Source organism: Rhinolophus hipposideros (assembly GCF_964194185.1).
Source record: "Rhinolophus hipposideros genome assembly, chromosome: 20".
Lineage (NCBI taxonomy): Eukaryota > Metazoa > Chordata > Mammalia > Chiroptera > Rhinolophidae > Rhinolophus > Rhinolophus hipposideros.
In genome coordinates, this window is record NC_138066.1 from 52000191 (window position 1) to 52013029 (window position 12839).

Genomic DNA, 12839 nt, shown 5'->3' on the forward strand with positions numbered 1-12839 from the left:
ACTCGTAACAATAGAGAAAAGTTCATAACATTAAGTGGAAAAAAATCAGGACTATACTGTGATCCTAATTTGGGGACAGTAGGGAGGAGGGGTATGAATATAAACATGCCGAGAGGGGACAACACCAAAAAGTAAACCAGGGATAATAATAGTGTGCATGATGGGCCGTCCCGGTGGCTCAGGCGGTTAGAGCTCCGTGCTCCTAACTCCGAAGGCTGCCGGTTCGATTCCCACATGGTCCAGTAGGCTCTCAACCACAAGGTTGCCGGCTCAACTCCCTCAAGGGATGGTGGGCTCCACCCCTTGCAACTAAGATTGAACACGGCACCTTGAGCTGAGCTGCCTCCCAAATGGCTCAGTTGGTTGGAGCATGGGCTCTCAACCACAAGGTTGCCGGTTCGACTCCTGCAAAGGATGGTGGGCTGTGCCTCCTGCAACTAGAAAAATGGCAACTGGACCTGGAGCTGAGCTGTGCCCTCCACTGAAAGGACAACAACTTGAAGCTGAACGTCACCCTCCACAACTAAGATTAAAAGGACAACAACTTGACTTGGGAAAAAGGCCTGGAAGTACACACTGTCCCAAATAAAAGTCCTGTTTCCCTTCCCCAACAACAACAAAAAAATCCTTAAAAAAAAAAAAAAAAAGAATAGAATAATAGTGTACATGAGTTTTAATTTTCTTTTTTTGTCGTTTTTGAATAGTTCTAATTTTCCATGGGGAAAAAAACGTGTGTGTAATTTACAAATAAATGCTGAAAGCTCGGTTTTCATCCAGTTTCTGCAGATGGCTCTGTGGTCCTGCATCAATCAGCTGAAAGCAGGAAGCCCAGAGGAAGAGATCTCCTTGCTGTGGGTACACCTTGCCTTCCAGCATTTCAGAGTCCGGCTCCAGAACTTCTCCAGAATTTTTACCATCTACCCCCCAATTCTGGACAGCCTAACCACAGCCGTCACGGACTTGGCAGGATGTGAGATGGTATGGCCCCTCTGGGGACACTCAGTGCTGACAGCTTTGCTCTTGCCGGTGGGAGGGTGCTCCCAGCGTCCCCCTGGGAGGGAGAGCTTACAGGCCATGCTCCAAAGGGGAGACTGCTTCATGGGGCACATGTGTCAGCACAATTCAGAGATGCTAAGAGCACAGTTAACAAGTGCTTCCTGTATTCCAAGACAATGACGATGAGCTTCTGAGTCTGGAACGTGAGGACACGCAGGGCGAACAGCCAGGGCCCCAGGATTTAGGATTAGAGCAGCCAGAGGGGGCGGGGTGGGGGGAGCTGCTGAGTCACAGGCCTGCTCTCTGTCTCCCCAGAATCTGGATGTGTTTGCTGCAATGGCCTGCACTGAGCGGCTGACAAGGGACTTGCTAAAGCCCAGCCCCCAGGCTTGGCTACAGATGGTGAAGAACCTCTCCATGCCCCTGGAGCTCCTGTGGTCCGACGGGTACCTGCCTGCCCACGCGGGCATGGCCGGAGCTGTCACCAGAGAAGTCAGGTGAGACCCCGGAGCCCGGCCCTCGCTGCGCCCTTCCACACATGTTCACCAGTTACCTGATGAGTCCTAGGCACATGAGACATTCCTGCCACAGGAAGGGGCCCTTTCCTCATCCACGCCCTTCCCATCTGTGGAGCCTCACTGAAGGTCAGGCTTCACGTGGATGCTGGACACAGAGGAGAAGAGACTGTTTAGGGAGTACACAGAGTGACGGGGATCCCGTGGGAGGAGTGCTGTGACAGTGGGGCAGGTGGGCGGGTACACCCTCAGCATAGTCATGGGGTGGGGGCGAGGCCTGTGCTGTGAGTGCGCCTCAGCAGTGCGCCCGGGGTACGCGGTGGAGAGCACGTGGAGGGCAGGAAGCATGCCCCGAGGGCTCAGACCTGCTCTCCACCCCCTTCACCGAACGCTCTCGCTCGCAGTTGAGTGAGTGGCACCCTCTCTTGACAGAGCCCATTGGAATCGCATTTGCTCCATTGCGCTCTTCGTGGAGCACGTGCTCCTGGGGACCGAGAGCCAGATGCCTGAGCTGTGCGAGCTGGTGACTGAGTATGTCTTCTTACTGGACAAGGTGAGTGGTCGGCTCATCTCGAAGCTGAAGCACAACTGAAGCACAACCTGACACTCATGTCCGGGTAGCAGTGTGTGCCCTTTCAACTTTGACAATTTTATTTAGAAGTGCACAGGAACGGGATTTCATCACACGGGCCATACATTGCCCATGTTCAGTTGTTCAACTACGTACCCTCTCCCGTGTGCTGTCAGGCCGTATCATTTCATAGAAACTACTCACGCTTACAAAACCTTTGGGAAGGCCGCGGGAGGCGGCTCCACCCGGGCCTCCAGTGGCCCCAGCCCAGCAGTGTGGCCTCTGGGGAGCTGGCCAGTGCTGTCACGGTGGGGAAGATGGTGGTGCCAGGGAATGCCGCTGGGGTTGGGGACTTCTGAACACGGTACTGTCTGTGAGTGGGACCAAGGGAACAGGAAGCCCTATGCTTCTGCCCCTCGATCCCCTTTATAAAGCTAGTGACATGGGACAGCGCCCCTGCAGGAAAAGCCACCACCTCTGTGACCATGCTTTCAGCAACGATGGCCCCTCAGTAGAAGACGGCCTACGCCTCACTTACCCCGGGAACTAAACCGGAGCACTGCCAGCAGCGTTCGCTGTCCAGCCTTTGTGATGCAGAGCGTGCTCCGGGAGGCTGGCATGGCATGAGGTACCGGTCTCCTCCCACGTGACCAAAGTACCAATGGCAGAAGCAAAGTGTCAGCCTGTCTCTCTCCCCGAGAGCTCAGTGACCTTCAGCAGTCCAGGTGCTGTGCCAGCTCCCCCGGAGCAGGCGCCCGAGCTCCTCTGTCTTGTCCCTTTCTTGTCCTGAGTACACAACTTCCACCTTGTGGTCTGAAGGGGCCCTTTCTGCTGTCTCAAGCTGTGGGCAGTGGAGGGCACACCCATTCCAAGAACACAGGCAGGACACGCACAGCTCAGTGCCCTGAACTTGGTCACGGCTGCAGCTAGCTGCACAGGCTGCGGACTCTCGAGTGGCCTGGGCCCACAAAGCACTTAGAGGGCTTTTGGTAGAAGGACTGGAGAAAGGACTCGAGAAAACAGCTGGCGCTCTGCCACCCCATCCGCCACGCAAATACCCGTGACTACTCTTCCCGCACGGACACTGAGAGCCTCTGTCCAGTCTCGCTCTGTCAGGTGACAGTCTCACCAGATGTTTTGCTGCAGAGCAGAAGGGCATCAGCATTGCAGTCCAATGTCCCCATTTTTTCCATCCACTGTCTCACCACGAGGCCACAGCCATTATTTCTGGGGTGAAATATACGTAATAGAATTTATCATTTAACCACTTTCTGGTGTGCAGCTCAGTGGCATGAAGCCCATTTGCCAAGTTACATACACATCCATGCCCACCACCCATCTCCACAACGTTCCCATCTTGCAAAATTGAAACCCTGTTCCCATTAACAAGGACTCCTCATTCCCCTGCCCCAGCCCCTGTAGCTTCTAACCTGTTTCTGTGTATGAGTTTGACTCTCCAGTTTGTCCTTTTGTGACGGGCTTATTTCACTAACATGAGGTCTTCCGAGTTGTCCACGTTGCAGCAGGTGTCAGAATGTCCTTCCTTTGGAAGGCTGAGTGACATTCCACCATGTGGATGGACCACGCTGTTCATCCATCATCTGACGATGGACATTTAGGTCGTTGCCACCTTTTAGCGACCGTGCTGCTAGGGACATCAGTGTACAGCGTCTGTTTGCCTTGAATCCCTGCTTTGAACTCTTTGGGGTCTGTAGCCAGCAGAAGAATTGCTGGGTCATATGGTAACTCGGTTTAATTTTTTGAGGCTCCACCAGACTGTTTCCACAGTGGCTGCCCCATTTGACACCCCCACCAGCAGTGTACGAGGGTCCATTTCTCCACATCCCTGCCAACACTCACTCTCTGTGTGTTTATAATAGCCTTCCTAACGCGGCTGAAGTCGGGTCTCATGGCTGTGATTTGCATTTCCCTAGCGATGGGGGCACCTTCCCGTGTGCTCATTGCACATTTTTTAATTTCTTTGGAGACATATCTATTCAAATCCTTTGGCTGTTGATGAACAAATCAAATTCAGCGGGATATTAAAAACACGTATTATTTCAAAGTAAAAGAATCCTGGGAATTCAAACATAGCTCAAAATCATAAAATCTATGAATGTCATCAGTTACATAACAAATTAAGAGATAAACCCTAAATGATAATCTCAAGGTACAGAGAAGCATTTGATAAAAGCTCCTGGAGCTTCTGAAGCATTGGAAAAAAGATACTCTTGGCCAACTAGAAATAGGAGGGGACTCTCCTTAAGCTGATAATGTCCAAGGGTTTACATGATATAAACATCTAGTGCAAATATGTCTGAACACAAAATTCCAGAAGCACACCCATTAAGCTATCCTGTATCCTTGCAGGTGTACATTTTTTATCTATCAAGTATATACCCTAGAGAAGTTTCCTATTGGTACTCAAGCACATGGAAGCATGTTGGGTACAGAATGGTTCGTATTTGAAAAACTTTGGGAATGTTCTAAATACCCACCCACGAAGCGGAAAACAGTTCCCTTACATATTCCTCTGTGCTGTGGGTACCCGGACAGCAGTTTGCATGAATCCTCTGGGCCTATGCGCGTCAGTGAGAAGAGCAAGTTGCAGACACTCAGAGACAGTGAGATCCCTAAGTCAAACTCAGGAGCACTCAGAACAGTCACAGTGTCCATGCGTGCATACAGGCTCCTCACTGGCGAGTGGAGGGATACACTTGGATTGTAACTGTATCCACAGCATGTGGTTTCTTTAAGAGACGATCTAAGCAGATATCCCAAAAATGCTAAGATTGCTTAAAGTGTGGTAGACACACGGTGGTCGTTATATTATCATTTCAAGTTTGAAATATGATGGGAGGAGGGAGGCAGACCGTAAAAATAGAGGAAGAGGGGAAATGGGAAACTGAGAATGTCGTCCTCCCCAAAGTGGCATAATCACAGCATTCAGCGTTAAAGAAACTTCCACCCAGCACAGCCTTGCCCCGTGAACAGACACGGCAGTCCTGACTGTGCATGTCAGCAGCTGGAGAGCGAGTGGAGGGTGTGTTTGTTGCCCTGGGGGTTACATTCGCCTTGCCTGGCTGCCCTATGCCCTCCTCACTGCTAATCCGCTTCCTGGTCACTGCCTGTCCTCCTTCAGTGTCTACAAGAGAACTCTGACCTGAAGACCTACAGGCCTTTTGACGCCGTGATGACTACTCTTCGTGAATGCAAGGACAAGGCCAGCAGGACCTTCACCCGGTAAGAGCTTTGCTTTGGGGTCTGCGAGGGGCCGAAGTCTGAACCTATGGTATTTGTAGCGTTTCTGCTTCAACACTGACCCCTGTTTTTGGATCCTAGGTACGGGGTTCAGCCGTGCCCCATCTGCCAGGAAGACGCGCAGGACCCTGTCTCCCTGCCCTGTGACCACGTCTTCTGCCTGGCCTGCATCAGAACCTGCCTCACCATGGGGCAGATGAGGTGCCCCTTGTGTTTAACCGACTTGCCAGACAGCTTCTATCCTAAGGTTTCTCAAGAGAACAGGTAAACCGTCCTTTCTCTTTCTCTCTCTCGTTCTTCTTTTGCTCCCTGTTTTTACAAATCCAGTATTCAGAGAGAAAAACCGCAGATAACCTGACTGCTGAACTGTCTTAAGAGACTGTCACAAACACCTAGTGTCAAAATGATTATCTCCCTGACACACATGTGTGTGGATTTGGGGGACAGTGACATTTGAGGAAATACATCGGAAAGGCACAAATAAAGCCACCATGAAAGACCCAAAGAATTGTTATGCAAGTGGTTTGCCCTCTTGCTCTGTAGCTGCCATTCATGCGGTAGGACCCGAGGTGCTTTTCGGGGCCGGTAGGTACTGTGAAGGGGATGTCCATGGGCTTAGCCGACCTCAGCGTGCTCCAGAAGTGGTTGCTGTTCCTCCCCCTTCCTCCTTCTGAGGCCCCCAAGAAGGGAGCGTGAGCAAGGCAAGCTGGGCAGATGGGGCCTCTGACACTTGTGGGAGGAAGTATCACTGGCTGGTCCACTCTAAGTGTCCCCAGAGAGAAGCATGGCCTTCTCAAGACCAGCTCTGATTAGTGGGAGGAGATGCCTGCATCTTTCTATTTAAAAAACCGAAATGCTGTCCACATCCCAACGAGCTCTGGAAGGAGGGACTGACCCACAAGACTTCTGACCATGGTTTTCAACCTTTCCCAAGGGACGCCATTGAGAAGCATGCCCGCTTCCGACAGATGTGCACGAGTTTCTTCGTGGACCTAGTGTCCACCATGTGCTTCAAAGATAGTTCGCCACCGCAGAAGGAAGTGGTCGAGGCCCTGCTGGCCTTACTCTTCATACAGAAGAAGCTCTTAGATCCTTCCCAGGGTAAGTTGCTTTCTTCTGAGGGACCTAGCAACCCAGTTCTTAGCTCCCTTTCGCATGTCTGAGGTGAACAATGAGCTTCCCTTTCTCTTTCTGATTTCAGAATGCCGTGAACACACCAAGTCTCTCTCTCCATTCAGCGATGACGTCGTGGATAAGAATCCTGTCATCCGCTCTGTGGTCCTGAAGCTGCTTTTGAAGTACAGGTCAGTCGGCACAGTAACGAGGTGGGGCTCTTCCAGGCGGCCTGGCTCCTCTTGTCCTCACCGGCTTTTTCTTTGCTGCTGAGAATTCTTCGCAGGACTAGTAGCTATGTCACGATTTGGGGAGGCTTCTTCAGTGAGAGACCACGGGCCTGATTTATCTATTGCTTGTGTGTTGGCCGTGCTCACACTTGGGTGAATGAGTTCGGCGTAGCCACAAGTGCACTGTTGGGAAAAAGAAAGCAGGTGGCAGTGACAGGAGCTTGGCAACGTGAAACGGGCGGGGATTCCTGAGACAGGAGTGTGCGGCCGACCTCGGTGCCACGGCTCCCAAGGTGCGTGAGGCTCAGGATGACCTGGAATATTCCCTCACCCTTGCTGTCCTCGATGGCCTTTGTTTCAGCTCCTAAACGGCTCGGATTCTGGAAATGGATAGAGAAGCCCAGATGGTGTCGAATGATGCTATTTTAGAAAATTCTTAGAAAGCCATCAGTATGCAAAAGGCTTCTTTCAGAAGGCACTTGGTAGATGCAGCCAGCACTTTATCTCAACAGAATTTACTTTGAGGTGTTGGCAAAATCAAGATGGCTGCAAGAAAAGTTCTAACAAACAGTTCGTTCTGACGTAAATGTCCAAACGTAGACATAGACTGGAGATCAGAGTGACATGTAACGTGGGCCTGCTGCATCTGCGTCCACGGACGGGCCATTTTGCTTTTTTTTCACCGTTCATGTTAAGCAGGATTCCTGAAGGATTTTTACGTAAAATGCCCTTAAAATATATTTTATTACAGAACCCGCATCTTATTGTACCTTGAAATGGCTTTTAAGGTATATATGTAAAGGGTTGACTTGAGATCTGAAAAGAACCTCTTTTGATGTTATTTTTATTAACTTTGATTAGTGTGTGAAATCTGTATTCATTTGAATTTCTTTGCTTAGAAAAATGGAAATGTAGTTGTTGGCATTCGGACCTATAATGACGTATGGTGTCGGCCCATTAACAGTCGAAACAGTACACTTAACAGGGCAGATACTTTGTTCTGAGGTATTCAGAGACTAAAATAGTGCAGAGCTGATTTTAAAATAAGAATCTTGAGACATAAGACAAATTTGAAAACCTGCATTGTCATTCTGTAGGTGGAGAAATAGTGGCTTCTGTCACGGCATTGCTTTTGTAGTTTGAGTATTTTTGTGTGTATTGAGAACTGGTTTGTTTGGGTTTGTAGTTACTTTGTGGAAATGCAGGCGTCAGCTCTCTGGGCAGACCCGTGTGACAAAGTGGACGAGCCCACTGGCTGAGCACGGCCCCCACCCCTACCCCGGGCCTCCACAGTGCTGGCTGCATGTGGTCTGGACACTTGAAGGCAGACCAGTCACACCCTTTGGTCACGTCTCAGGTCACGGAGTGTGGACTCCACCTGTAAGACAGGGTGTCAACAACACCAAGGACAGCGTCACCGGTGGTGATTGTATTGCTCTAGTATCGGGGTTCCCACAGTGGGAGTCCCCGAGGTCACAGCTATTTGTTAAATAATATTAGATGTGATTTGCCTTTTTTGACATGTTGGTATCTGCAGTGACGTTACTGAAGCATTGACGGGTGACACTACTGGCATCTTAGCACAAAGACAACTGTGTAGGACAGAGCCTGTCTTTTCTTCATTGCCTCACAGTTGTAGTGTAAAAAGCATCAGTTTTGCTGAAGAATGTCCTTGATGAAGCTATAAAAATGATTAGTTTTACAAAATCTCAACTCGTGTGGATAAGACTTTTTAATATTCCGTTGAAGCCGGAATTACACACAGACACGGGTTATCTTGGGGAAAATCATTCACACAATTGCTGAGTTAAGCACTGAACGGGCCGCTCTGTTCTAGGACTTCCAGCTGTACGTGAAAGAATGACTGACAGCCTGCAGTTGTTCAGACCTGGCATTGTCTTGAAAACAACTGCCGCTGTTTGTTGTTCATGATCAAATTCAAGCTTTTAAGCAAAAATTGAAATTTTGGCAGAACTTGTATCCGCTCCCATGAGCCTGTCAGCTTTCTAATCTCGTAAAGACTTTTTGATGGCATGGGTGGAGAGGTGTTTTAAAACTACATTGTAGAATAAAAATGGCAGCATTTTCAAGATCTGTATGCATAGCTCAGTGAACCAATATTTTCCAAATGACGAATGCTTGATGTCACAAATTCATGTGTTTGTCAGAAAAATAGTACATTTCTGAAGTGCCAGATAGACCATTTGATGTAATGTAGTTGACGGTGGAAATTACATTGATATGGTTTCGGATAACATATTGCAACCAACCTTTCGAAGTGATCCACTTACCCAGTTTTTGGGTAGGGTCAAGAAGAATATCCACAATTACTAGAAAGACTGTGAAGACATTTCTTATTTTTCCAACTTCATAGCGTGTAAGCAGATTTTCTTCAGATGCTTCAGTGTCAGCGTGACCAGCTAAACAGGAGCAGGTCTGAGGGCCTGGCTGGCTTCTGTCAGACAAGGTGCTAGAGAGGCACGAAACACAAAGCCACGCCTCCTACCAAGTCATTGTTGTTTTGGAAAATGGTTTATTTTTTTAACGTTATTTATTTTAACGTGCAATGGGTTTGTCATTGTTATCTTAAATGATTTGATAATTTCTAAGACTAAATATCAGGAGATACAACCCAGGAAACAAAAGGTCTTCGGGGTTCTCAGTAATTGTTAAGACTGAAGGAGTCCTGAAACCCAAAAGTTGGACAACTGGTCAAAAATAGGACATTTTGTATTCCAACAATACTATGATGAAATATTTTTAATAAGATCAGTTACAAACTGTAAGTACGTACATATGTATGTATGTATGTATGTATGGAGAGAAATAGGTATTTTTTTTTCTTTCCGGCAAAATCAGTTTCTAGACCTGAAATAAACAGGTGTAATATTTCTCTTTCCATAGCTTCCATGAAGTAAAAGATTACATTCAGGCTTACTTGTCCCAGTTAGAAAAGAAAACATTCATGACTGAAGACAAAACTGAACTGTACATTCTCTTCAGCAGCTGTCTGGAGGTAAGCTCGCCGCCCCTACGTCTCCCTTCGCAAACTCTATGTACTGCATGGTGTATGCAGTGGAAAAGTGCTTCTGAAAATTTGCAGAATATAATTTTAAGTGGTAAACTTAATAGATGCTGCGTTCCATGCAGGAAAAAAAATCAGGTTTCGAAAACTTAGTTTCTGCCCTTGGTAATTGTATATATTGTCATCTGTATGCATGAGAGACGAAAACACAGGCTGGAAGGACAGACCACTAAAGCCGACAGTGCTTATTGTCTCCAGGTGGAGATACTAGGAATCCATCTCATTTTTAGTCTCTCCATGTTTTTGTTACTTCCAAACATTTTACAATGCATATGAAGATATTATATTGTACACAATGTTTTCCTCATAGGCTTTCTTTTTCCCGTTTGTTGCCCCTAAAGTAAAAAGGGATATTTCCGGTTCAAAATGTTTCCTCACACCTACAAAGTATTCTTTATTCCCTACAGTCACACGGTGAGAATTTTGGAGGGTTGGGGGCTCGCACATTGAGAAGCCCACATTGGGGGCTTCCTGGTCCTTTGTTCTCCAGGATTCAATCCATGAGAAGAACAGTGCTTTCTTCACGAGCGATGAACTGAAGTACCTACGGGACGAAGGTCACTTCCTTAGCACTTACCTGTCAGGGAGACGCAGCCGCCCAGCCCCTAACGAGGCTTCAGTTGAATACCTGCGAGACACGGCCAGGATCCGCCTCTGCCTCGACCGGGCATCTGACTTCCTCTCTGAGCTTCAGGGCGGCTCAGGCAAGCCTTCTGCCCCTTCCTTTATGTCCAGCCTAGAGACCCCAGTATTCAGAAATTCGGGAAGTATGGAAGACTGGCTCTCAGAATAGTACTGGTCCGTACCATGGCCCCTTTCTTCTCGACCAGTGTTTTGCTCTGAATTCCTCAAGAGTGGGCCCATGCTGTTTTACTAGCTTCATGCCCGAGACAGTTGGCTGACAGATATCCTAGCTTCCAGTCACTCAGCCCTTTCTCCTTGAACTCTGCAGAGATGGCCCAGGAGAAGCAGCACTATCTGCAGCGGGTTGAGCACTTCTGCACCCAGGTGAAGAACGACTGGTACCGAGTGTACCTGGTGAGGAAGCTGACGAGCCAGTGCGGCATGGAGTTTGTGCAGAGTCTCACCCAGCAGGGCCACCCGGCTCAGTGGGTGTTTCCCCCGGAAGTCCTTGCACTGCAGGTAAGCAACGCGCCTGCGTTTCTCCTCCGGCACCCCACCCTCACCCACGAGTGGGCGCTGTTGCCCCTTTGCTCCCCCTCCCTGATCATCTCCTGTACCCGCTAAGGAAATGCGTGGGTCTGGTCTGTCTCTGCGCTTCAGTTCCTTCCATCCAGCTCGTGATCGTCTTTAAACAGCTGACCACCTGGGAAAGGTGTGTGCGTGCTTCTGTCCGCCATCAGCCTGCACAGCTTGTTAAGGCGTCATTCTGGTCGAGTGTGACACAGGCAGAGCCAAAGTATGATCAGTGGCTTTGCTTTCAGCAAATTGAAAGTTCCGGCTTGCAGGACGTCCTTTTTATCCTCAACGGGGAAGAGCGAGGACTAGGGATAATAGGATAAAGGCATTTTGGCTTCAGGGCCTCTCGCTGGTCCTTTCCTAGTGCTCAGAAATGAGCACACTCTTACTATCCTGGGGTTACAGAAATGCTACTAAAAAGTCTGCCTTTCTGGGACTGCCAGTTGGAGCTTAGGGCTGACAGAGTGAAGCCATTTTGGTGCTTTGCTTTGAGTGGAGAAAGAAAGCGGCTGTGAGGGTAGCCCTGCCTTCTCCGTGTAGGGTTCACCCACCCACCCTCTTCATGCGGCCGGAAGAAGTGTCCCCACACAGCACTGACTGTCCTGCCTCAGCCGGACCTGGGGTCCCAGTGCAGTGCCTTTGCACCTCTAACGAGCACCTGCTTCCTTCACCTGTCTGGACGGTTCTTTGCTAAACTTTGCCCCACCATCCCCACCGTGATTAACGCCTGTGTTCCTGGGGTTGCAGAGGGATCATCCGAGCCAGATGGACCGGTACCTGGTGCATGGACACGCGTACAAGGCTCTCCGTGAGGCCGTGGGCAAAGCCATCCTGGAGGGCAAGCCCCAGGCAATTATGACAGCTCTCGAGGTAGGACGGGCTCCAGGCTCCTCTCTGCAAAGGGGCAGCCCTCAGAACATACGTCTCCTTGTTTATGTCAAAGGATGCGGTGCGAGGGATCCCCAGGGTGACATCCTGAGTGGAAAATACACAGACAGACGCCCTTGACCTCCATGGGCACGCCCGGCCGGGGCAGGAGAGCAACAGTAGAGTTGGAGGCATGGGTTTGCTCGGTCTCACTGACCTGCCAAGGCCATGAGCACGAGCAGGTCCCTTCTGATATGTTTATAGCCATTGCTTCCTTTGAGACCCTGCAGATACTACTTTCTCCAAGATTACTCTGGTACGAGATGTGCTGGCACGACCAGCAGCATTCACACCTGTGTGTGTTCATAATCCCCCGAGCCCCGTTGTGAGTGCGTGCAACCTGTGTGTGTGTGTGTGTGTTTTAGGAAAGATGCAGGGTTTGTAGACTCTGATCTTTATAAAGTGTTCTGGTCTTGCTTCCTTTTTGAGCCCCTTGACCTTGGCCTTAGAAATAGAACGAACACCCTATCTCTGCCCAGGAGAAGTTTCCAGGACCAGAAAAGTCATCAGAAAGAGAATAGGTGGTGACTGCCGTGACTTTTGCTGCGAGAGCTCTGATAGACACGCACTGAGTTTCATGTGAGACAATTTGATGAACCGTGCAGCCTCGGAGCTGTTGCCAGAAGACAGTCTGGAGGTGCAGGGTCCAGGTGTCCAGGGCTTAGGAAAGGCTCCCACTCGCCCCTGTTTGGGGCTGATCCACGCTGCACATGCGCATGCAAACCCCATGGGCTCTGGCCCTCGCCTCCGTCTGTGTGCCTGTGCAAAGTCTCACTTGGTGTCCTTGCCTTCCCAGGCCTGCAGGAGCTCCACGACGCAACAGGCAGTCCACTTCCTATTAGCACTTTATAGAGAGGTGGCCACGCTGTACAGGTCTCACAACGCAAACCTGCACCCTAAGCCGGAGGTGAGTGTCCGCCTCCTGGGCTGTGGTCGTGGGC

At 49.6% G+C, this 12839-nt stretch overlaps 1 protein-coding gene across 2 annotated transcripts in view; it reads left to right on the forward strand.

Moving 5' to 3' along the window:
• The window catches only part of RNF213 (ring finger protein 213), a 100357-nt gene that overhangs the window by 68239 nt on the left and 19279 nt on the right, over window positions 1-12839 (forward strand). For both annotated transcript variants that reach the window (XR_013991933.1, XM_081028696.1), the window contains 12 exons: window positions 778-978; window positions 1312-1493; window positions 1944-2064; window positions 5225-5325; window positions 5425-5607; window positions 6278-6444; window positions 6545-6647; window positions 9591-9702; window positions 10262-10475; window positions 10724-10914; window positions 11719-11841; window positions 12695-12805. Coding sequence is in view for 1 of the 2 variants with exons in the window: in XM_081028696.1 (XP_080884822.1) it covers window positions 778-978; window positions 1312-1493; window positions 1944-2064; window positions 5225-5325; window positions 5425-5607; window positions 6278-6444; window positions 6545-6647; window positions 9591-9702; window positions 10262-10475; window positions 10724-10914; window positions 11719-11841; window positions 12695-12805 (1809 nt within the window). In the remaining variant the exon portion in view is untranslated. The remainder of the gene's footprint in view (window positions 1-777; window positions 979-1311; window positions 1494-1943; window positions 2065-5224; window positions 5326-5424; window positions 5608-6277; window positions 6445-6544; window positions 6648-9590; window positions 9703-10261; window positions 10476-10723; window positions 10915-11718; window positions 11842-12694; window positions 12806-12839) is intronic.